A 25512-nucleotide genomic window follows, 5' to 3' on the forward strand; every position below is an offset into this window, starting at 1 on the left:
ACATCACCCAATCTTTGGCTCTTTTCCCTTCCCAGGATCTTCCCATACTTCACTTCCTGCTCCCGTGCTAATCTTCCTAGGCTGGGGAATAGCTCTAAAACCTCTAAAAGCTCTAAAGCCCCATTGCTGTTCTGGAACCATGCACTTAATCTATTAACATTGTTCTTGGAAGCTGCAAGCTTCTTATAGTATTCTTCCGTAATCAATCACCGCGCCTCTCTATGAAAGGAGGGAAACCAGTATTTATTAAATGCTTACAATATGCCAGGCACTAAGCTAAGCACTCTACAATTACTTCACTTAAGTCCTGGGAGGAGGGTGCCCATTTTAAAATTTCACCCATTTTACAGTCAAGGAAACTAATTGTTCAAGGGTAAGTACTTGTCCAAATCACTTGTCTTTAAGGCTAGATTTCAATTCTTCTAGGTCAGGCACCCTCTGTGCACTGAAGAAAACAGGTTATTGTTTCTAGTAGAATGAGGTCCTCAAGAACTTTCTTTGCTTTTGGATACACTTGACATAGCTTGACACTACACTTTCCCCCTTATTGTATGGCCATTTCTGTGGGTGTCATTTGCAAATTGAAGATTAGAAAATGCCTCATCTTTTATACTTTTTTTTTATATACTTTTATACTTTTTGGCACAAAAACATGGAACCTGGGGATCCAATCCTTTTCTTAGCAAATCATGTCTGGTTTATGGCTGCAAAGAAATTGAAATTCAGGAAGTGAAGCTGGGTTCTAGGGTCATTTCTGCCCTCTAAAGTCAGTGACAAGCCAGCATTTCTGCTGTTTCTTCTAAAATGGAGGAAATCCAAAGGTTTCCATTTTGAAAATTCTGTCAATTCAGTCAATTCTTACTGAAATCTAGGATCTACTGCAAATTTTAAGAAGGGTTTCCCACATCTTGGGGGGAAAAGCTTACTAGTTTCCCGAGGGAAAAGGCCCATAAAACTTGCACGCGCACACACACACACACACACACACACACACACACACACACTCTCCTACCTGCCAGGAAATGAAGATCTGGCTGGGGATGTGGTTACTTAATGAAAGTAGGAAACGCTGATGGAGAAACAAAGGTCTGGTGCATGTCTGCTTTCTTTTTTTAATGAAATCTGTTTAATGGCGTACAGGCGTACATGGTGTAACATTTCTGGTTCTGCTAAAATTTTCCAAAAGGCCAGTTTCATATTTTAAAAATAAACATTTTTATTAATAAAGTTTATAAATCCATAAATAGATGAAAGGTAAAATATCAAAAAATGACTAAAGTATACAAAGTTCACTCTCAAGGCCTCACATTCCAAATTGCCTTGGCCTTTTCCAGGTAGGTCAAGTCAAAAAAAAAGCAAAAGGTTCCCCATGTTCTCCTGAGGAGAAAAGTGACTGAGGAGCTATAGGACAGAGAATGGGACAGAAAACGGAGACCCCAAGAGGTGGCCACCCAACACTGTCATCTCTGAAGATTTTGGATATGAAATAATTGAATTCAATATGAATTAAAAACTTTCTTCCCTCCCACACACACATCAGCAATCCAGAAACCTTGCTGGATCTCAACTTTGTCCTTGAGGGAGCAACAGACAGACCCCTATCAGTCTGGAGGCATTTATGAGTCTCCCTTAGATTCAGGGCATCCTACGTGGAGGATGGCAGTTTCACAAAAATGAAAAATCCTAGTCTTGGAATGATTCCTCATGCCCATCTCCTCAGTAGAGAATGCCCAAATCTGTTTCCAGTTTTCATTACAACATGCAAACCCAGGCCATTGGACAAGCCATTTTAGCAGATGGCCAAGATGGTTCAGAGCCTGGGAAATCAGGGGGCAAGCCCACCTCTCCACTCCAACATGGTGTACAAGGCCCTGGCTTCCAGCCCGTCCCCCAGAAGCCAGTGTCCACTTAGGGCTGTTTGCTTCCAGTACAGCCAACCTCCCCCACTGCCTGGCTGGCTGCACTGGGCCTGAGCAGCTCATCCTGCTCTTTGGTAATTTGTAAACAAGGAAGAGATTACAACAGGTTCTCCTCACTCTAGGTGGGGGAGGCGTTTCAGGAAAGGACATTTAAGAAATTTCGGGTTCTCCTTGGCCAAATTCTCCAGTTACCCAGCAGTGTGAAAGAACAAGATCTCATTGCTCTTCCAAAGGCTCAAGTGGAAAGAAAACGGTTTCCTTTTAGATTTGTATATTGCATTTAATACCCTTAGAACCTACCAATGGGGCTGTGCTAGTCCCTATGTCAAGGGTGACAGGATCCCCTTACAAGAGGGCAACCATCCACCCCAGACCATCACCGTTCGATGCCTGTAAGGGGAGGGTGGCTCAAGCTTGGTTGAGGCTTTACAGGGTGGCTAGGATCTCGATAGATGAACAGTGGCTGTGACACTCCAGAGCACCTTCCAGGTGCTTCCAGAAGGTCAGGAAAAGTTCTGGGAAAGGACTGGAAAATAATGAAAGGCTGAATTTGGTATTTACTCATCAGGCAAAGGCGAATATCAAAGGGAATGCCACAAGCTAAATCTGGGTAAATCTGACATGGTGGTGTGCTTCAGGGGTGAGGCAAGAGGCACAGTGAAGGGGATATTACTGTATTCCAGGCTTGAGGTCATCCAAAGCCTGTAGTAGGGCAGGCCTTCCTTTAGTCAAAGGGGGTTTATTCCAGTAAGGGTTTGGGATGGCCCTGATGGTTTTTTTTTTTTGCTTTTTTAAATAAAAAGACTGGATTTGGGAAGCAAGAAAGTGGTAGAAGGGTAATTTGTGCCACAGAGACAAACAGGAGAAACTGGCCTTAATTTTTAACCAACATGAGTGGCTGAAAAGACACAATGTCAAGAGAAATAGAGGAAGAGGCTTTGCTTTTGGATTTAGTTTAGAACAGCAAGCCACAATAGATACCAGGAGTTTCCTTCTTTTACAAGAGAACCTGTCCTAGACAATGGTCTTGTGATCAAGGCACACATTTTTAACCAAAGCCCTTTTTTCAGCCCAAGCACAAAATGCTGTCAACTAACTTGGCAGTTGGGAGGGTGAGAAACAGAATAAGAAAGCAAGCTTCTGGCTGTGGGCTGACAGCCAGTTTGTGCACTGGGAATTCTACAGTGGATGGTCTTGAGTAACAGTGATATCTTGGGGGAAATAGCCATCATTATGCTAAGGAAAAACCATTGGTCCCACATTTTGGATTATGTCAGTTAGAAAAGTCAGTAGAAAGAAGCCCTTTCTTCACAATAACCTTGTGAGGTGAGAAAGATCTGGATCCAAATAGTGATGTTGGGTGGTTTCCTTCCCAAGACCCAAGGATGGGGGAGTGTATAGCAGGATCAGAATGAAGCCCTTTCTTCCCCCCGCCTTGACTTATTGAAAAGGAACCTCTTCCAAACCTCAGATGCACCTTGGAGAACTAGGGTCTAGCTACTTGCTTTTGTACTGGGTACGACAGGTGGCTTCTGTGCACTGCATATCAGGCACCTTTGTTGGGGAACAACATCCCCCCATCATGCTTCCCCCATCATGAAGAGGCAATTAACCCACAGCCACCCTCAGAATCATGGCGATTTAGCAGAATTTGGCAGTAGATCCTGGCAAAATCGAGATCTCAGGCCCCTGGATCTCCTATTGGCAGCTTTTAAAAGATCTCCTTCCCTAGGCAAACTATCAGAACTCCACCTGGGTTCAACATTACTTTGCAGAAAGTAGCTGGAATGGGGCAGCAGTATCTGCAGCCACCCATCCCCAGGGCTAACGCTGAAATGGAGAGGAACAGCAGGTCCCAGAAGCCACCTCCTTCAAGGGATGAATGTGAGGAATTCATAACCTGAAATCCAAAGAAAGGATCCGAGGACACAAAGCTGCCTGTATTATTAGGAAGACAGTGGGGCAACAAAAATAGGGCCCCTGAGAATGTGCTCTTCAGAAATGAATATACAGCACATGTTCCATCAACCTCACAGTATTAAAAGTTAAAAACAGTAGGGTCCTGAGGGAAGAGGCAGGCAAGTTTCAAAGTCAGAGGAGGCAGTGATGGACAGGTCACTGTTGACATGCCAGAGAGGGACAAACAATTTGCTGACAGCCTGTGTCTATTAGCAGCCCATAATTTGGCCATTTCTGTCCAGGTCTCAATGACACAAGTAGGCTTGTGAGGATGCCCAGACAGCTTCAATGCTGCTACTTGGGGTTCATGGTATTTGGAAGAGCAAAGTTCAAATTCTACAAAGAGGGGTTTTTGTTTTTAATCATTTTTCCACTTGGAGAACCCTAAATTCTTCAATATTGTTTTAGCAGATGTCTGGAGGAAATGCTAATGTTTCAAAGAAGCAGAGGGGAATTTCTGGGCCTACCTTGTTAGAAACCAGATAGAGGAAGCTGGTATGGCTGGATGCCAACTTTGGCCCTATCTCTTTCCTGTGTGATGAGCTGTAGGGAACTGATCTGAATGGAAAAAATGTTCAAAAGCAAGTCAAATCTCTGGACCTCAAGATAACTGTTCTTTGCTACCCTAATCATGAGTGAAAAGAAGATTGGAAGAACCCTGTATCCCCCTTGTGCTTTTCACTTTCTATTTTCAATTCTAAAAATTGTATGCCTTCTCAGGCATTAGTTTCCACTGAGAAAGAACACTCATGACTGTCTACCCACCCTCCCTACCTGCTCCTCAAAAGGCTTGAACTGTTGAATTACATTTAATTACCTTAAAATTTACTTTTTTTACTTTTTTTTTTTTTACCTTTAAAAACCACTGGGGCAGGAAGAAAAGGGGTTTTTTAGAACTGGAAGAGCAAAGCTTTCTAAGCTAGAACAAGGCAGGTCTCTTCCCAGCGGTTCCCCACTCAGGAAGAGGGGAGTCTGAGCTAAGCTGATGGGTGCCAAGATGGCCCTCACCACACCCTGCTCATCCAATTCTGTTTACACAAGGTGTCCCTGGAAAGGGGAGATTGCTTCTCGGGCCACAAAAACAAACCTGAAGTCGCTTGGGAAATCACCGATCAAAATAGTATATAGGGTAAAAAGTGAGGGGACTTCCCATTTAAACTCACTTGTGGGCCATTAACCTAAAATAAAAATATCTGGATAATCAGAATGACAGAAACCAGGATTGGCAGGGGATAGCTGTACCTCATCTCAGTGGGTATCAATTCCCTTTCAGAGCCGAGGACAATCCTCTCCTCTTGCCCCACCAGCTAACTTAGGAGCTTGGATGGCTCCTGCAACGCAAAGGATTTAAAGGGACATAGACAAAGGATGCTAGGGCTGGATAGAAACTACTTGTATCTCAAATGATTCTAAGGGGAGAAAATCTTGCCCTCCCTTCCTCCTCCCTGCATCTACTCCAAAGTCATTGAATCAATAAGGCTACTTGTCTCCTTTGCTCTACAAGATGGCAAAGGACTAAGTTAACCCCCTCCCCCTAATCCTTCCTGGAGAACTTCCCCCTTATGGCCATACCAGTAGACCCAGTTACCTTTTCTATGTCCCTTTAATTGAGGAAAAAAAATCAGCAAAGCACAATCATTACTGCTCTTACTGCTACAGAATTGTTGGTCCCCCATTTTGGGGTAGAAGTTATTGCAATTACAAATACTTAGCATTAAATTAAAGGAAACTAGGGTATTAGCACTGTCACATTCCCCCAGTGCCCACCGCCTGTTCCTGCTGCCATCAGCAGCCACAGCCCCAGCCTTCCAACACCTCCTTGCTGTCCAGTTTGATGTTGCCAGTGTTCTTCTCATTGAAGACGGGGCCCCCGTGTCTCATCATGAGCTCGGTGGCCACCTTCACAAAGGCCTCCTCCACGTTGCTGGAGTCTTTGGCAGACGTTTCGATGGCGCAGAGGATTTCGTAACGGTCGGCCAGGAGCTGGGCTTCACTCAACTGGACTTCCCGAAGGTCGCTTAGGTCCGACTTGTTTCCTGCAGGAAGAAGGCAGTGCATGTCAGTCAAGACAAAAGGGGAAGGTCAGGGAAGAAATTGAGTAAGGAGGCAAACAAAGCACAAAATTCCCTGGACAGGAATTCTGTATGTAATAAAATATATAATATATAATTAAGTAATTATATATTATATTATAAATATAATATATAGTATATAATAAAATTATGTATAACATTATTCCCCTAATCCCACAATTAAACCCTCCAAACTCAACACTGCTATTCCTCCTAGGCCCAATTAATTACTTCCTAAAGGGCAGTGCTTATTCACTCACTCATTCATCCATCAGACAGCCCATCTCCACAATACGGTCCACCTCCACCTTCTATTTTCACTACACCCTTAATCAGATTATAATTACTGGCTCCCAGTTAAGCACTGTGCTAGGTGCTAGGGTCCCTGAGGTCATGGACCTTATTCAGCCGGAGGAGATGTGATTCATATGAAATGGAAAAACTAACCATTTGTGCAGGCGAGATAAGACAAAATGCCTTAAGCCAAGAGGGAGAATACAGTTACAGTAGTGTCAGAAGGCAAATAAGGGATTGATGGAGAAGTGGGTAACAAGCCAGGGTAGCATTTATGGATGCTCTTCCAAGCTGTCCTTTCCCCTCACTCAAGAATATGGGAGAAGGAAAGAGCAGATGGGAATTTGATGGGACAGAAGCGTCAAAGGATTTGAGAGCCAAGCATGGTTGTAAACATATGTATATGGACCAAGGGAAAGATTAGAGATATCACATGGGTATGATTGATAGGACAAAGTTCTGAACGAAGAGAAACTTGGGGATTCTCAAAGTATAATTGAAAGACAGGTAGATGTATAAATATTCCCGAGATGAGAGGGATAAAAATGATTAAAGAGGTTTGAAGAGTTGCAGGACATTGAGGGAACTCTAAAATACTGGCTTGTCCTCAAGCATCCCACAAGATTGTGACTAAAGGAAATGAGACAGGAATGGCGAGATAAATCAGAAGTGCTTAAATTGATTGAATGTGGAGTCAGGAAATGACTGAAGTTTTTCTCCTTAGACTGATCAACATCTCATAGTAGGGGTTTGTTTCAATTGTTGGCAAGCTATGGGTTCAAATTATGGCTCTCCCCCAAATTCTCACTGGGGATAAGGTTTAATAAATTCTGAATTGATTGGACTGCCAGAAATCAGAGGAAAGAAAACTCACCAATCAGCAATTGGACTATACTGGACCCTGCGTACTTTCTGACCTCCTCAATCCAGTGAGGCATAGAGAGGAAGGAGTTCTTTTTGGTTATGTCATATGCAAGGATGGCTCCATTGGCGCTTCGGTAATAGCTCTGGGTGATAGTGCGGAAACGCTCCTGTCCAGCGGTGTCCCAGATTTGTAGCTATATGAAGGGGAGAAAGGTCGGGTGAGAATCAGATAAAACCAAGGGAGATAATGACAAGTAAAGGGCAGGACCCCTTGATGGATGGTGCTGCCCTTGACTAGCCCAACCTTAGGGTAGGAGCCTGCTGGCAGCAAGGAGGTCTAGAAGCTGGTCACCAGGTGGGCAAGTACTCCTGGCCCACAGGGCCAGCATGCAATGGAGGCAGTAGACACTCCTGTTTACCCCAGGCAGCCTTCGGAGTGGTCCCTGAGCCAAGATCCTAGGATCTGGATTTTCATGGAAGCCAGCACAAGCCCCCCCCACCCAGCTGCCCCCTGTTCTAAGGCATCATTGCTCTATACCACTAGTTCACAAACTAAAATAAACCCCATTTACTTCACAGAACCAGAACTGTCTCTAAACCCCCCTACTCAGAAGACAAAGAGCAATTCTAAAGTCCATCACTTGACCCATGAAGAACATCCAGAAGATAATTGGGGGGAGACAGAAGGCATCATCTACCCACCACAGACATAAATTTTCCTCAGGGAAGTAACTGTGTTGCCCCTATGCACACCACCTCCACTTCTGTTTCTAATGTTGCTATGGGCAACTCCAGAAGATGGGGCATGTAGAACAAGGAAATTATAACCAATCACTCTTCCTTAGCCAAGTGCTATCAGTTGCGGCAAGCCTACAAAAACACTGGTGAAAAGATGATCCTTTTGGAAAGAGGTTGAGGGAAGAGCCGAACAAATTCTGCTACATGGTGGTAATGGGATACTACTGTGCAGTAGGAATTATGAGGAAGCCTAGTTCTATCTCTTCCTTTCTCTAGGAAGTTAGAAGGGAAAGGTTAAGCCGTATGTTCCTCTTATGAAGGAAATTTGCTTCCTTATGAAGGAAAGGGAGGCAGCTTGTGTGAGAAGCATCCCACGCTCAAGTCTCACCATAGGAAAACTTCTATGAACTGGTTGGAAGTGAAATGCATCTGATAGAGCCAAAATAATTTGCTCAACAACATTGTAACTTTGAAAGACATTAATGCAACAAGTAACATGCTACTTACTCACCTCCTAACACAGGTCAGAGTGTAGATATTTGGATACGGTCAATACAGGAATGTTTACACCCCCTTTACTATATACTATATATACTATATATACATATAGACCCAACTAGGATCTCAGACTAGGGTCCAGTGAACCATTTCCACAACTTTTGCCAAGTACTAAATTACTAATTATGTGACCTTCAGCAGTAATTTCACCTGTTCTGGTTTCCTCATGGGAATTGGACTAAATTAGCTTGTTTTCATTTCATTTTAATCCTATATTTTATTTGGTGCATTCAGGAGTTGAGACCTTGAGACTTTTGAAACTCCTGCCAGTCCAGAGTTTCCCTTTGTGTGTCTGACTAGCTCACCCCTCAAGACTGGGATCAGGTACCTTGGTTTCCAGGAGAGTTCAGTTCAGAATGTTAAAGCTCGTCTTGCACTGAAATTAAAGTTTCTCTGCTCTTCAAGTCTCTTGCCCTGTCCCTCCTCCACTCTACACTTCTGTTGTGACCTTCCAGAAGTGATTTTCTTCCACTCCCTTGGTATTATTAGGCGGTAAGCAAATTAAAAAGATGATTACAAGATATTTTTATATATGATTCAGTTTTTAAAATCCAAGAATCCGTTAAAATCCTTAGAATCCTCTAAATTTTCTATAATCTAACATAATTTATAATACAATTTTCTATAGACTTCATCTATATAAAGAAACCAAAGCCCAAGAGAATTTATAAATGATTTGTTCAATATCACAAAGGCATTTGAGGCATAACCCAGGTCTTGGTTCACAAGTTCTCAACACAATTAAGGAAATAGTGACCACAGTGACAATGTATAAGTAGTGTCGTCTTTCCCTTCTCCAGCTAAAGAGAAGGGAAAATCCTCTATCATCCTATGTTATAAAGTTGCCTGTTAACTAGCAATTTTAGCTCTCAATTATGTTTTCTCTTTCTCTTTGGAAGATTTTATCTTCAGAAGTAGTAGCTAACTTATATGGTGTTTCTATGCTTTAGAAAGCTTTCCTTACAATCTACCCATTTTATGGATGAGAAAACTTGGGCTCAGTTAACTGACAGAAGTTGAGAGCTACGTGATCTCTCAGGCTCACTCACTTTTCTCTTTCTATATGCCTAATGATCACCTAGCACAACAATTACAGTTTAAAAAGATTAGATCAGTTCCTGGCTGTGTGTGTAACGCTGGAAGGAATGATGCAATCTCGACTCTACACTTCATCATTCAGTAATTTTTTCTCCCTCAGGACTAGTATGCCCCTCTCCAAACCGATCTGGGAGGACTTGTGGATAGGCAGAATGCTGTAGGGGACAGTGCTGGACCCAGGATGACTGAATTTCAAATTCCACCTCACTGACTTAAGAACTACGTGACCCAAGGCAGGCCATTTAAAGTTCCTTCGGCTTCTAGATCTTTTGTTCTTGTGGTGAAGTAAATATATCTAATTCAGGTATGATGCCTTGAGACCCACAATGATCCTATTTATATGCCTGCTATCCACTCACCAGCACTGTCAGGCCACACAATCTGAGGGGCAGAAGGATCACTTACAGAACACATGTATCCCCTAGCTACCTAGCCCATATTTTTCTAAGTATACTCAAAGCTCCCAAGACTCACTTTAGTTAAAAGATATAAATTTAGATGAATAAAACAAAACTATAAAAGAGTAAACTTGGTATCTTGGGATGTAGTTGAATGCTGAAAATGGAAATCTCAAAATATGAACAAGGCAAATAGATTTAAGTGCTTAAAGTTGTGTACAGAAGTATAAAATATTAGCAACGACATGTCATTGCTAATGCAGGTCACCTTGCCCATTTCCCCTTATTTTAAAAGGGGAAACAGACACAAAGGGGGCAGTAATTTATCCATGCTGTCACTCAGGTAGGTCCCACAAGATCCAAGTTCTGAATTCTCTCCAAGGCTGACATCAAGGAGCAGAGTCAGGATTTTCCAATATGACCCAAGGTGTCCTCAGAGACCAAACAAAGCCTGGGCTAAATGGTTTTGGAGGTTGGCCCAGTATGGCTATTTTTGTGTTCTCCCTTAAATATAAACTTCTTAGGGATAGACAGACCGCCCTATAAGCCGAGATGGTGGACGACACTGCCATCAAAGCACTGTGGGATCACAGTGTGGTCCATTTACAGATGTGGCAGATGGCAGAAGTTTTTTAAGAGCCAGTACCAATGGCTGCTCTAAGAGAAAGTCTGTTCCAACGCTCAGTTTGTGGGTGGTTTTGTCCAATCTATATTCAGGGCAGCAGGAGGAAAACAGTGGGCTAAGGCACCAGAATTCAGATCTACAAATCAGCACTCTGGTAATGGAAGAGATAAAGAAAGCCAGTAAAAGTCAATAGCAGGAATGTTACTCACCAAGCTTTCCAAGAACTAAACTTGGAAACCAAGTCACAATCATTTCACTACGACACACTCCCACCATCCACCCTAAGAGTATGAAAAACAAGGGGAAGGAAAAGAGGAAGCTACTTGGCCACTCCCCTCCTAGCCCAGACCCACATGGTTTACCACACCACTAGTCAAATTACCTACTTAATTTGATCCCCATTCTTATTAGGGCTCTAAGATATGAAATCCCAGCCCTCTGATTAAGCAGCAAAACCTGATACTAAGTCTTCAAAGCAGTCCAGGGGAAAGAGTTTGGGTTTAATGAGACTGATTAGAAAGGGAGCAGCAGAGAAAGGACAAGAACACAAAAGCCCAAAATTATCCTGGGCTGCTGCAAGTCAAGTCAGATGCTTGCCACTTTTCACTCATTATCCCACTCAGGTGAGCATCCTTCCCAGAAGTCTGTAGTGACTTCTTTTTACAGATGTTCCACCTCTACTCTTGGATCCCACACCAATCCCTATGGTCTACCAATCTCTTATTCACAAATGAGCACTGATTGACTACATTATGAAATTAGGGGTGGAGAGCAAACATTCTTTTGCTTTTCTTAGGAATGGGATCTTTCCTGTTCCTTTGCCCATTAACTCCTAAACCCTACCAACTGCTCTTGGAAACTCAAGGTTGATTAATCCACAGTTGATGCCTCAGGCTTCCATCTTTTCTGAAACTGTCACTACCCGTCCCCATCTCCAAATAAACTGGGATCACATGATAGACTTCAAACTACTTAAAACAGCCAAGTCTAAACAGCCACATGGACTCCCCCTCCCTCCACACATCCTATTTGAACAGTTCTGCTTACTTTATCTAAACAAACCAAGGGAATCAACACGGACTTTGGATTATAAAATTTATCCACCCCCCCCCCCCTTCCCACACGCAAGCTTGTTTAATAAACTTCCAGCTAGCAAACCAGCCTAATTTCTGTTTTTTTCATGACAAAGCCTCAGGATAAAATCCTGGAGTCACCGACATCTGGGAAGGCAAAACCTTCCATAAATTAAAAAAAAGGATCTCAGGGCCTTGATGGAGGCCACCTTGGAAATTGTCCAGATCACCAAGGAGGAAGTTTGATACTTGAAGTGAACCAATTCCATTTCCCACTCTACCTCCCCTTCAGCAGAAGTTAGTCAAGAGAGGCACAGGAAGGACTTGTCTCCTTCAGATTTACACTCCAGGCCAATCTGGAATTGCAGAGAAACCTCAAGACTGGTTTCAGGGCAAGAATATTGTGTATGAAAGTATGAAAGCTGTTCTGAACTATCTGAAAGGCTGTTATGTGGAAGAGGATGGTACTAGGTAGTGCTGGGCCTGGAATCAGGAAACCGTCCTCCCAAGTTAAAATCTAGCCTCAGACATGAGCTAAACGACCCTCAGCAAGTCACTTGAAACTCTTCTTGCCTCCGTTTCCTCATCTGTAAAATGTGCTGCAGGAGGAAATTGCATCACCAGTTCAACCAGAAAACCCCTCAAATGGGGCCACAAAAATTGGTCATGTCTGGACAAGGAGGCAGATTTCTTCTTAGTTAAGAACTTCATTATTGCTGCCTAACAATGGAGCAGGCTGCTTCTAAAGATAATGAGCTTGCTCTCCCTGGAAGTATTCCAAGTAGAGGCTTTAGCACCAGGAGATCAACCCAATCAACTCAAAATAAAGACACTCATTCCTCTTGAAATGTGGTCAGCTAGGTGGCACAGTAGATAAGAGCACCTGCCCTGAAGTCAGTCCTCAGAATTTAACAGAAATATTAACAAGCTAATGTTCCCAGAATTGGAAATGGAGCTGTCCACAATGCACCCAGGCTATGGAGATTAGGACCCATGTGTCAATAAATGCTTATCATTATCTTCCGAGACAAATTCTATCTCAGACACTTAGTAGCTGTGTGTCCATTTCTGGTTTGAGTCTGAATAAAGCCTCGCATAGGCCTTTCACCTTACCATACGTGTGAGCTAGGATACTTTCCCAAAGTAGCCAAAGATTTTAACCAAGCCGGAAGGGCTTACTTGTAGATACTTGCCTAGGCAAGTATCTACAGAGTTCAGCCAATAAGTGATTTTTCTTTTCTCCTTTTGCGTTTCCATAAATGGCCAAGGATAACTAAGGTGTTAACTGGTGTTTGGGTATCTGCTGAAGCGATAGTACTTCCGATAAAAAAAACAGGGGCAAGAGCAGTTAGGCCAAAGAAGTGCTTTCTAGGGATTTCATGTCCCCACTGAGTACTATTCTTATTTCTGTATAAAATTATCCTTGCTTATTAGGTTAACAGGACATCACCAGTTCAATTATAGCACTTTGGCTGAGCACCTCCATCTAAACAAGAGCAGGCTTTAGATGAACCATTTTCCCCTCAGTAAAAGGGACAGTGGAAATTTCCTTGCTTCTCCAAACTAGCAGAGAAGCTCAGAAAACTGTTCCCAGGACAACCCTTGTGAAAACTGGTCATGCTGACCCAAATAGAAATTGCTATTTTTTCATCACCTCCTAGGACAAGATGAATCAGAATTGGGAGTGTCATCTGTGACCTGAGTCTACTCACAACCCTTTTGTGCAAGTCTGTCCAATTTCACTTCTCCAGGGATGGACTGATCAAACCCAAAGAATTGGGTCCATTGTGTGGGCATTATTTGTTCAGCTTCTGACCAACGACAAAGGCTACTGGAATCTGAGGAAACTGAGGCAGCCAGCCAAGGTTCTAAAGCTCATCATCTACTGAGGAGAGGCTATTCTATCATTAGGGAAAGAGTCGGCAATGTTAAGGTACTCTTCATTGGGCAGCATGAGTCAAGGTTCAAATTCTTAAGAGCAATATAGAATGGAAGAAACACTGGATTTGTAATTAGAAACCCCAATTTGAGCCTTCTGGCCTTCCTGTATTACCTACAGGAAGTCATTTATTAATTATTAATTTTCTTTTTAATTAATTTTTTATTAATTATTAATTTTCTTTTCTTCAGCCTCATTTCTACTAGTGGTCAAATAAGGGGGAGGGGGAAGAGACTGGTCAACTGGTTTTTACAGTTCTAGTCCCCATACTTAGCTCAATGCCCGACAACAAATAAGCACTTATAATACTTTTTGATTGAGATTTAAACCTGGAAAACCAGATTCTCCTAAAATTTAAGCGCCAACATCTCATGGCTAAATATGTGTATTTAGCCATGCAGTCTAAGGTTCTATTATATATCACTACAACATAGTACTATATATACAAGGAAAGAAATCGAAGAGGGAGCCTTGAAAGTATCCAGAGATACCGAGCAGAGATAGGGGTGCATACCAGTATAACAAATGCCTGGTGCAAATACAAGAGCAAATAATGTAGTGGAGGGAGAGGTGAGACAGTTAACAGTCACTATTAAATTTCTGCCTCAGTTTCCTCATTGTGATTGCGAGGATCAAATAAAATATTAGCAAAATGCTCCTATAGAGATTCAAAGTCTACCAAATGACTAAACATTGCTTTTAATTGCATATTTCCAAAGAGACCGAGCCAATTTGCAAAATGAAACAGAAAACGGAAGAAATGAGAATGGAAAATGACAAAAGTACAGTGATACTAAGCTTTTGGGCTAAGAGTTTAGCCCCTTCACCCATGGGAATTAAAGCAAAAATACAGTTTAAAAAAATCACTTGTCTGGAGAGCCATTTTCCTCTGGCACTGAATGAATGTCTATTGATGCTGTCAAAGATGCAATGTTATCTAACAATTAAAAATTAAAAGGACTTATTATGCCATTAAATTAAAATAACAAAAATGTTACCATATAAACTTTAAAGGGGCAGCTAGGTGCCCCAATGAATAGAGCCTGAACTGAAATCAAGTCAACTCGGGTCAAATCTGGCCTCAGACACTAGATGTATGATCCTGGGCAAGGAACTTGTTTGTCTCAGTTTCGTTATCTGTAAAATGAGATGGTGAAAGACATAGCAAGTTACTATAATATATCTGCCAAGAAAACCTAAGTAACAATAATTTGGATACGAATGAAAACTGAACAATTAGGAATTCTGGGTTTTAGGGAGAACGCTCATGTCAATTCACCTAAAACATTAATAACATTGTTATTTTAAATAAATTTGCTAGAATTTGCTAGAATGAAGAATCATATTATATATTAATACTATATTACTATAATACTATATTACTAGTATTCCATAAAGAAGAGCAGATTCCATAAAGAGTAGATTCCATAAGACTAAGTCCTATCATTCCCCAAAGACTCAATAGGGCCCAGACATCGTGCCAGGAAGCCCTGGACCAGTCCAGCCAAGTTGAGGATTACCAAAGGTGTAAGTTGATTTTTTTGGCCCACAACCCTCAAAGATGCGAGGCTCACTGGACCACAGATTTAGATCTGGGAGGGGATTTAATAGCCCATTTTCTCCCCCCCCCAAACCCCCTATTTCAAATTTCCTTACTTCAGAAGGGTTAGAAAGCTGGTCACAGGTAAGTCACATACCAACAAAAAATTCTTACTGTAAAGACAGAATATAATTCTAAATATTTACTGGCTTGTACTTGGGACTCTGGGACCCTGAAATCTTGGGAAGCTAAACTGTTTCAATAGTGATGTTATCCAAATGCTGCTTAAAATTTGTCTCCTCTGGAGATTCAAGCAAATATATGCTTGACCCGATTTGTCAATCTTAATGTAGGAGCCCTTACCCTTTTCTGCCCCATCCAGGGCATGTGCAGATCATCTGGGAGACCATCTGGACCTCTGGGCAGCCAGTTTTCTGAGTCAATGCAGGAATTCAATTTGGCAGCCTCCCTTGAATAGAGCCATTTAGGTGACAACAAGGGATGTCCAAGGCACTAAAAAGTTAGCCAACTTGTCTGTGGTCACACATGTGCTGTGAGTAGGTCTTAACCCAGCTATTCCTGACTCGGATGTTCTCGGCACTACCCTGCCTTTCACTATGAAATGTAAAATGGTTTCAAAAATGCAAGTTAAATCTCATTTCCTGAATATTTCCTGACTGCACTAAGAATGTTATAAATAAAAGTGCATTTAAATCTTGCCTGTTGTCACTCCATTTATTTGGCCAATTCCTTTGTTCTGCAACAGTTTCCTTTAATAGTTTGGTTTGTTTTTAGAAGGAAAATATGATTTGGGAAAAATCATTCAAAAAATCCCACCTCATATAATGTTATTGATAATCTCATGAGATGACCAGAATCCACTAGTCTAAACCCTAAATTTCTTGAAAATGGGAAGGGAAGCAATAAACTGGGAAAATATTTTTACAGTCAAAGGTTCTGATAAAGGCCTCATTTCCAAAATATATAGAGAATTAACTCTAATTTATAAAAAAATCAAGCCATTCTCCAATTGAAAAATGGTCAAAGGATATGAACAGACAATTCTCAGATGAAGAAACTATTTCTAGTCATATGAAAAGATGCTCCAAGTCAGAGAAATGCAAATTAAGACAACTCTTAAGATACCACTACACACCTGTCAGATTGGCTAAGATGACAGGAAAAAATAATGATTATTGGAGGGGATACGGGAAAACTGGGACATTGATGCATTGTTGGTGGAGTTGTGAACGTATCCAACCATTCTGGAGAGAAGTTTGGAACTATGCTCAAAAAGTTATCAAACTGTGCATACCCTTTGATCCAGCAGTGTTACTACTGCGATTATACCCCAAGGAGATACTAAAGAAGGGAAAGGGACCTGTATGTGCCAAAATGTTTGTGGCAGCCCTTTTTGTAGTGGCTAGAAACTGGAAAATGAATGGATGTCCATCAGTTGGAGAATGGCTGAATAAATTGTGGTATATGAATATTATAGAATATTACTGTTCTGTAAGAAATGACCAACAGGATGATTTCAGAAAGGCCTGGAGAGACTTACACGAACTGATGCTGAGTGAAATGAGCAGGGCCAAGAGATCATTATATACTTCAACAACAATACTATATGATGACCAGTTCTGATGGACCTGGCCATCCTCAGCAACGAGATCAACCAAATCATTTCCAATGGAGCAGTAATGAACTGAACCAACTACACCCAGAGAAAGAACTTTGGGAGATGACTAAAAACCATTACATTGAATTCCCAATCCCTATATTTATGCACACATGCATTTTTTTTGATCTACTGGTCATCCTACCATCTAGGGGAGGGGTGGGGGGGTAAGAGGTGAAAAATTGGAACAAGAGGTTTGGCATTTGTTAATGCTGTAAAATTACCCATGCATATATCCTGTAAATAAAAGGCTATTAAAAAGGCTATTAAAAAAAAAAATACCCTCAATGGACAAGACTGGAAAAACTCTCATGCATTCAGCATATACCTCTTATTAAATTCTTATCTATTCACTAACTGGACTAGTAATGGAGGAATTCCTACAAAAATAGATTGCCCTAGATTAACAAAAGAGGAACTAGTCCCATTTAAAACTCTTTGCTAGTAAGCCTTGGCTCTGGTTGTCCTAGTACTTAAGCGTAATAACAAGGTTTGAGTTTACTTCAGCCTGGTCATTTCCCCAATGCATCTTAGGAGGCACTGGAGCGGTGCAATGTGAGAGTATTCTTTGGGGTCTGAATTTGAAAAAAAAAAAAAAAGGAACAAAGTTCCCTTCAGATCATCTCATTTTCTGATCCTGGTCTCAGACAGGCTTTGAAGGACTTATGCCATTAATCTGGCATAATAACGGCTGCATCCAAAGAGGGGTCTGTGGGACTGGTAGCTTGGCTACAGGAGATTTCCCCCCTGTAATCTAATTCAAATCTGGTTTCATAAATTTACTCGCTGTGACCCAGGGAAGCATAATTTCCCTTTATTTCCTATACTGAAATGTGACAATGATAGCTATATATAATGAAGGTTGCTTGAGATTTGTAAAAATACACCTATGTATCTATTCCTATGTACCTATGTATCTATTCCTTTCCATACCCCATCCCACCCCACCTCCAAGTCAAATACTTGGATTCAAATCCCATACTTGAATCCTCAGAAATCCTCACTCAGCATCTAAACATAAGGTCCTGATACCCATAAAATCAAAGATCTGGTGGGAGTTGTTGTCAAGTATAGACACTCTGCTGGACTTGGTAAAACTCAGTGCTACCTGCCAACATAACTCAGGGGTCCTTAAATCTGAGTCAACTCCTTGAGCCCATCTGAGAAAGCTTATGGACCCCTTCTAAGAAATGAGTAATGCACAAAATAAATGCATAATATGAACTGTAAAGAAAACCAATTATTTTGGAAATGCCATTTTAAAAACAAGATCAGACTAGGAAAGAAAATTGCATGGGGTTACTGAGAAGCAGTCATGAAATAGATTGAATTCAAACTTGTTATTCATTACCCCACACCATTTCGTCAGTCTAGTTGAATTGTGTGTGGGGGGGGCGACACTGTATGTTTTAAATCGATTGGTTTGAATTTAAGCCCATTCAAGACATGGATTTCATGTCATTATCCAACATCCAATAGGTCACTCATTTTAAAGCTCAGCAGACTAAATGACAAGACTTGGGTAACTGCCCATAATTTCTCCTGCCTGGCTGGGCATGCATATCAAATGTTTAGTTTTCCCTTACCATGTGCCCCAAAGCATGGCTTATTTTTGCAGATGAGGTAGACAATTAAATGATTTATAAACCCCAGCCCACATCACCCTAGAATCTCTTATCTATGTATATTTTCTTTTTCTTTTTTTTTTTTATTTAATAGCCTTTTATTTACAGGATATATGCATGGGTAACTTTACAGCATTAACAATTGCCAAACCTCTTGTTCCAATTTTTCACCTCTTATTCAAGTCAAGACAAACCCCAATCAAAATTTAATAAATGGAAATGTCACAATAAAATCACTGGCAATTTAAAAAATTTTAAAAGTACTGGCAATTTAAAAAATCTACACAGTATCTTTGACCTAACAGCCCCCTCCCCCCAAGAGATAAAAATTGGGCAAACATTTCGCACAGGAAGAGCTTGAGTGAATATCCCCTTAAAACTAAAGGCCTCCTCAGAAAGATGACAAAATTTCCCCAAAATGAGGTTAACTTGTGGTTGGTGAAGTAGGAGTTATGATCTACCAAGATTCTTCGTTTGATGTATTAGATGGTTGTCTTGTGCTTTCAGAAAATGTTTGTATACCACAGCCCTCTGCTCTTGCAGATAACAGGTCAAGGAGCAGCCTGGGGGATTGAGAACTGCATTTCAGGGGATGATCCGATTCTCCCACAATGCACCATGAGGAAGCAAACTCACAATTCACCTTAGCACATAAGTGTTTTCTGCCAAATCAAAATTAAGCAGTCCTCTTCTATCAGGCCAAAACTAGCCAATTCTACATATAAAAGTTGGAGACTGACCTACTCTAACTTGCATTTGTACCAGCATTTTATTCACTCAATTCCCAGGAATAGATAAAAGTTCCCCCTTTTTCAACTTTTGATGAAAAGCTTCTTATTTAATCTATTTTCCCGACTTCTAAAAAACAGTTACAGATAGAAAAAATTTTTGGTCAATCATGTACATTTCACTTCCCTATAAATCATGTTGGGAGTGGGAAAAAGTCAGAAAAAGGAAAACTGATGGAAAAGAAAAGTGAACATAGCACATGTTGATTTACAGTCCCCTTCTATATTCCTTTCCCGACTTTAAATGCAATTCAAGGATAATCTCGTCCAAAACTCATTTATTTGGTCTGCAAGTAAGTCAGGTGATATGCCCAAAGTTATATCTAGTTAGTCACCAAGCTAGAACTTTAACCCACTTTTCCGACTTCTGGTCTAAGTTTAAAGGTTGTTGGTTCAGGATCCTGGAATTTGCCATGTCTCAGGGTTACCGATTGCCAACAGGAAGGCTTATTGTAAAAGGTCAAGGAAGCATTGAATATCATACTGACCCAAGGAGTCAGTATGACAATAAGTTCTGACTTTTTCTTGTGAGAATAGAAAATTTGCTTCACTTGAGGACAGAGGTTGCCATTACAGAACACTAGAACTGGCAACTTCTACCTCACTAAGAGTTCTGACATAACTTGTCTAGAGTTAAGAAGATTCAGTGCAAGGCTCTTCCTAAAATACTCTCCATTCCTATTAATTCAGGTAGCCTAGGGCAGGTAAGTCAGTCTCCTCACACCTCTGGCCCCCCCCCCCCCATTTTTTCATGTACAAAACATGGATGGTTGCGAGTTAAGTGACATGGCCAAGGTCACACTTCCAATGTCTCAGGCAAGACTTTTATAAGTCCTGTAACTAAAAGTATGAGAAATAAAGAAACTTGGACTGACCATAGAGCAAATGGGGAAGGATTGGAATTCAAAATTGAGTTCTTTCCACTGAGGACTGTAGGTAATAGGAAGAATGCATGAGATACAACTAAAGACTTGTATGCTTTGCTACCTAAAATTTTAGTAATAGTTACTAAGCAAGTTTCCTGGTATTGATGTTCAACGTGAAGTCTCTCATGAGACATTCTTATTAACTATTATCAGAAATTTCACAATGAATGGCAAAAGATCTTACCTATTCCCCAGTGATCTAGGTTTTCTCAGGCTGTCCACAGGTACCTTAAAAGGACAATTTCAAGCCAGAAATAACTAACCACTTACTTACATTAACTTGTGCTCTGGGGCATACATAGTACACCAAGAGCTCCCCTCTTAAGTACAGGTTGTTATCACTGACAGGTAAACAACCACACCACAGATTCCAACCAACCACAAATGTGGTATACAGTCTCATGAGGTCACTAGGGATGCTTGCTGAGCAGGCAGTCTGGGAGATGGAAACCACCACTATTTATACCTGTATTTTTAACTTCACTCCTCCCCCCTCCACCAGCTGGCATCACCCACAAAAATATCCACCTACCCTAAAGCACCGCCCCCTCCCACACCCACATCCAAAACACCTGCATGGGCCACCTGTTCCAAGAGTTAAGTCACAAATCACTTCTTAAAGTTACTCAGCAGTTTTCTATAGCCGTCTCTCCACCCCCTCCCCCAACTAAACACAAAAAAGATTGTGGATTCCTTGAAACAAGAACAGTATCTTCTACTTCTGTGACTTGTCAGTACAACAATGTTCCTAACACTATGGTCACTATTGACTTACACGTTTAATCAAAATTTCTATAAGGGGGAAAGGCAGACATCTTCACTTTTTCCAAGAAACAAAAAAGTAAAAACAAAATCAAAACAAACATCAAAAACAAAAAAACAAAATCAAGATTGTGAAGCACCTATTCTCTGCCAGGTGCTAAGAATACAAATCAATCTCTCAGAACCTCAGTTTCTTAATCCATCAAATGGGGAGAATAAGCCATCAGAAAGTGTACACTAACAGAAAAGAAAACTAGAAAACCCCAAGGGAATGAAATGTTACAGAGGGACCCAAATTGCTTCCACTTGCTGCAGAGTTGTTTTCTGACCTTACTTTGAGGGTAATTGAGGTCTAATTTTAATTGGTCACATTAACATGTTTAAACAAAGACTTTCTCGTAGTAGGAAGAGTTTCTAGTCTAACTTTTAAGTCTTTGTTTAGTCTAATGTCTATTTTACAGGTGAGGAAAGTATTAGAAAGGATTGTGTACAGTCCAAGGTCCACAACAAAAGTCCACAACTAAGAGCCCCTTCCACTGTTCCATACTACCCTGTTTTAAATATTGCTAAGTTTTTGATTATATACATTATAATTGCTAAATATTGCTATAATTTATTGCTAAATTTCATTCCCATCCTCCAGGGATTTCCAGACTTTCCCCTCTACGTAAAAATTCCTGAGCATCTGCACTAGGGTCAGTGTTTACGAGACCTGCCCACCCATCTCCCTCTAGGACTCCAGGGGGGCCAAAGGGTGGGGAGGGTGTGGACTTCCTTACAGCACTTCCACCACCTATAGCCTAAAGAAGCTTCTGTCTAGGTCCCAGACCAGCTTGCCAGCAGTTTCTATCCCTAGGCAGATTTCGTGACCGAGTTTATTTCCAGCTCACCCCTCATCCTGTGAAAAGCACCCCCCCCCTTCCTTTTTGGACAGAGTGAAAAAGGGTGGGAGGTGGAGGAAGGCTGGGGATTTTATTCTGGGTCAGTTTCCTAGTTTCGGAGATCCGGCCAGCTCCCAGGGGTCCAGGGAACACCAAGGAAGGAACAGACAGGTCGGCGACGAAGGAGAGCAAACTCCAAATTAACCTCAAAGGCGCAAGCTTGCAGTGACAAGAAGGTGGAGGAGGGGGTGGCCCAGCGGAGCCAAACAGGACTCGACTATAACAAAGAAAACCACCTCGAAATGAAACTTAAACTTCAGCCCAACTTTTTTCCGCCCTTTCCCCTTCGGGGGAGAAAAGTTAGGGCAAAGGCACCCAGCAGCATCGGAAACGCTGATCAAGGCCTAGGGCACGTTCAGGCCAAGAGGTGGGAACGGAACAGAGAGGTCCCTGGAGGGAGCAGGAGGCACAGCTCTGCCCCCTCTTGCCATCCCCGATGCCCAGGGCACCAGGACTAAAACACACCCCTCACCCTTCCCGAAGGCCAGACTCGCTCTGGAGGATTGGGCATAGGAGAGCTCCAGGGCCATCAGAAACTCGCTCCTCCCTGCCCAGAACCCAAGACCCACGGGCCGTCCGGGTGTACAATCCCTTCCCGAGGGAGCAAACTGCGCCCCAGCTTCCCGTCCCGGCCGGACCCACCTTAACTCGCTTCCCTTGAATCTCCAGCGTCTTCATTGTGAAGTCCACACCGATGGTGCTGCCCTGACGCTCCGAGAAACTGCCCGTCTTGAAGCGCTGAACCACGCACGTCTTGCCCACGCTCGCGTCCCCCACAAGCACCAACTTGAACAGGAAATCGTACTGCTCGTTGGGCTCCCCTGGGCCCGGGCCTGGCCCCGCCATGGCTCCGACGCCGGGAGGCAGGAGGGCACTGCAGGCGGCGGAGATGGGCGCAGGAAGGCCAAGGTCCCCGCGCACGGACTGCGCCCGGCCGGTCCTCTCCGCCGCTTTCCCTCCTTCTGCTCCTCCTCCCTACGACGTGGAGCCGTCGCTGCTGAGGCTGCTGCTGCTGCACCTGCGGAACAGACACCACGGAACTGCCGCCCGCTGCCAGGCTCGGCCCTTAGTACATCCCGGCCCCGAGAGCACCGCCTCCTGCCCGCCCCGTCTCAGTGCCACCCCCCCACCGCCCCTCCGGCAGCCCGGCCCACAGCAGCGCCGGCTCCTCCGTCCGGGTCCGGAGCATCATCCCTGGCCCCGCCCCTTCTCCTCCCTGCTGAACACCGCCCTCATCCCCTCCGGGCCCAGCCTGTCCAGCCCTCAGCCCCGCCCCTAGCCCAAGTCCGGCTCCCCCCAATCCAGCCCCACCCCCACAATTCTACTTTCCCTCGCTAATCTGGTCCTAGCGCGGCGCCCAGCATCACCTCTCCCCACTCGGAGTCCTCCCGGTCAGCTTCCCCGCCTCCCACCGGCCAGATCGGCTGGACTCCCCCTCCTCTGGCCGGGAAGTACCCCACCCTAGTCGAGTCCCTGCCCCTCGGTCCTCCTCTCACTACCCTCTAGTCCCTCCCTCATCCCATCCGTCTGCCCCGCCCCCTGCCCCTTAGCCCGCCTTCATCCTTCGCTTCCCAGCGTCTGGCGGCGTAGTACGGTCCCTAGCGAGCCCCGGCCCCTCACCCCACCGTTCGGCTATTTGCTGTTCCCTTTCCTATTCCACGGGACTCCAACCCACCTTCCACCGTCCCCGCTGCTCCTCTGCACCAAGAGGCCCTTTCTGCATCAGCCCAAGGTCCCTTTGCTCACTCTGGCCCCTCCGCCCCGCCCCCTGCTCTCGGCCGCTTGGGTCCAGACTCTGCTGACGCGCCCCTCTCCCCCTCCCTCTTTTCCTGTCTCTGGGGGACCTAGGCTATATCGGAAGAGTCCGGGCTTTTCTGCTAGCTGCTGAGCACTTGAGCTTGATCTGGGTCGTGAAAGTTAAGCCTAGATTTCTGGGCCCAGCTAGGGCCATCTGAACTACAATAATAATATGTTAAGAGAGACCTTAGACATCATTCGGTTCCTCCCTCCCCACCCCGCAGAAAATCGAGGCCCAGAAAGGAGGAGGAGGCCATTTGTCCGAAGCCATATAGCTGACCTAGGTCAGTGCTCAAATCTCTGCAATCTGTTCTTGACTCTTAAACCCAAACTGCCTGTCAAAATTCCAAGTTTGAGCAAACATCTAAGACTCCCAGGAGACTGGGACGGTTTGGAGGGCAAAGCATACCCCCAGGTATGAATATAGGTGAGCTATAATTATTACAAGTCAAATAAACTTGGATGAAGTGCTTCCTATGTGTCGATCCACCTTCCTCCAGCAGCGGCAGGGACTTTCTGTGTCTGCTCAGTGCTCTAATTGGCCTGATTAGCCACATTTGGATACACTGTAACCGAGCTCTAACATAATATCATTTTCGTTCTCTTCCAGAACCAGGGACAACAACCTCTGTGACAATACTAAGTAAAAACAGCCCCTGCCCTCAGCTAGCTCTCCGTCTATTGCAAATATTAGTCATGAAAACAACCCCATATGCACACGTTTGCTGCCTTCATAATCAATCAGCATTAAGTTGAATTTAAGGTTACCTTCCAAATAATTTTAGAAACAATCCCAAAGACTGCCATCTTTCTACTATAAGACTGAGAACTTCGTGTTTTGTCTTAATGATGATGATGATGATGTCTAGTGTTTATCACAGTGTCTTGCACATACTCAGTATTTAGCAAATATTTGTTTAATGGATGGTTACTTAATTTCTGGGGCTTCACACCGGGAGTTTTTCAGAACACTGCCCATTTCGTGATGACCCCAACTCTTAGCTAGAAATTGTTCCCTACCTCAATTATTTATCTTTATGTGCCTTGTAACTGTTCCTGGTGCTCATTAGTACAACATTCTTTGTACTAATTAGTACAACGACTTTGTAGATTATAAACTCAACAAAAAACTAAAAGTCCATGTTACTTACAATCCCGAGTCTGCATGTGGTCCTTCCCCAGGAATTCCTGCTCTTACAAAATATTATTTAAGAGGTTAAGAAATGTAGCAATGACCTTGAAATCATTGAGCTTACTGAGTTTTCCACTTTAGGTGCTGAGTAAACTGATCTGTGGATGTGCATAATGTGGAGGTAATTTATTTCAAAAGACAAACAGAAGCCTCAAGTAAGTTCTTTAGATTTATCCATTCAGATCTGAGGATATATTCGAATGTTGAATAATAAACGGTCTAATTGCTCAAGAATGGTTAGAAGACTTTTCTTCCTTCTTAGTTGAAAAAAAAAGATCTATTTGTAAATTATTGTGCACTCTAAAGAAAACCTCACTGGAGGCAAGCGGTAAAGGATCGATTTTCCAAGCAGCTGGGAGAGGAAGATGCTAAAGTATGGTAGAAAAAAATTCTTGGTTTATAAAAGGCAATTGGAAGGACACTAGTAACTATAACTCATATGCCTACTTTCCTATCAGCAAAGAATTGAACGATCAGACCAAGATGTGGGTTGATCACTATCTTCAAACAGAAATGTTACAGTTATCAGATTGTAGATCAATAAGACCAAATGGGGACTGAAGCAGCCCAGGGGGCCATGGGTAGATTCTCTGGGGAGTGTAGGAATTGTGACTGAGAGTAGCCAGGTCAATTTTTGCAAGGTCAAAGGATCAGGTTTTGATTGACACTCTCTATGAGTACAAAAAGTTCATTTGCCTTAGGGGTATTCTTACTTCTCCCACAGCC

General features: G+C 42.9%; 1 protein-coding gene across 2 annotated transcripts; it reads right to left on the minus strand.

Moving 5' to 3' along the window:
• Window positions 1-1087: 1087 nt before the first annotated feature.
• Window positions 1088-23266, minus strand: RAB43 (RAB43, member RAS oncogene family). Of its 2 annotated transcripts, XM_031956611.1 has the most exons (4): window positions 23165-23266; window positions 22440-22815; window positions 7119-7302; window positions 1088-5914 (listed from the first exon to the last, which is right to left on the minus strand). In XM_031956611.1, the coding sequence occupies exons 2-4, from the start codon at window positions 22641-22643 to the stop codon at window positions 5664-5666; spliced, it is 639 nt and encodes a 212-aa protein (XP_031812471.1). In that variant the 5' UTR covers window positions 22644-22815; window positions 23165-23266; the 3' UTR covers window positions 1088-5663. The 2 variants fall into 2 exon arrangements, with proteins under 2 accessions (XP_031812471.1, XP_023354017.1); XM_023498249.2 differs by lacking the exon at window positions 23165-23266 and having other exon boundaries at window positions 22440-22880.
• Window positions 23267-25512: the final 2246 nt, after the last annotated feature.

The sequence above is a fragment of the Sarcophilus harrisii genome, chromosome 1 (assembly GCF_902635505.1).
Source record: "Sarcophilus harrisii chromosome 1, mSarHar1.11, whole genome shotgun sequence".
Classification (NCBI taxonomy): Eukaryota; Metazoa; Chordata; class Mammalia; order Dasyuromorphia; family Dasyuridae; genus Sarcophilus; species Sarcophilus harrisii.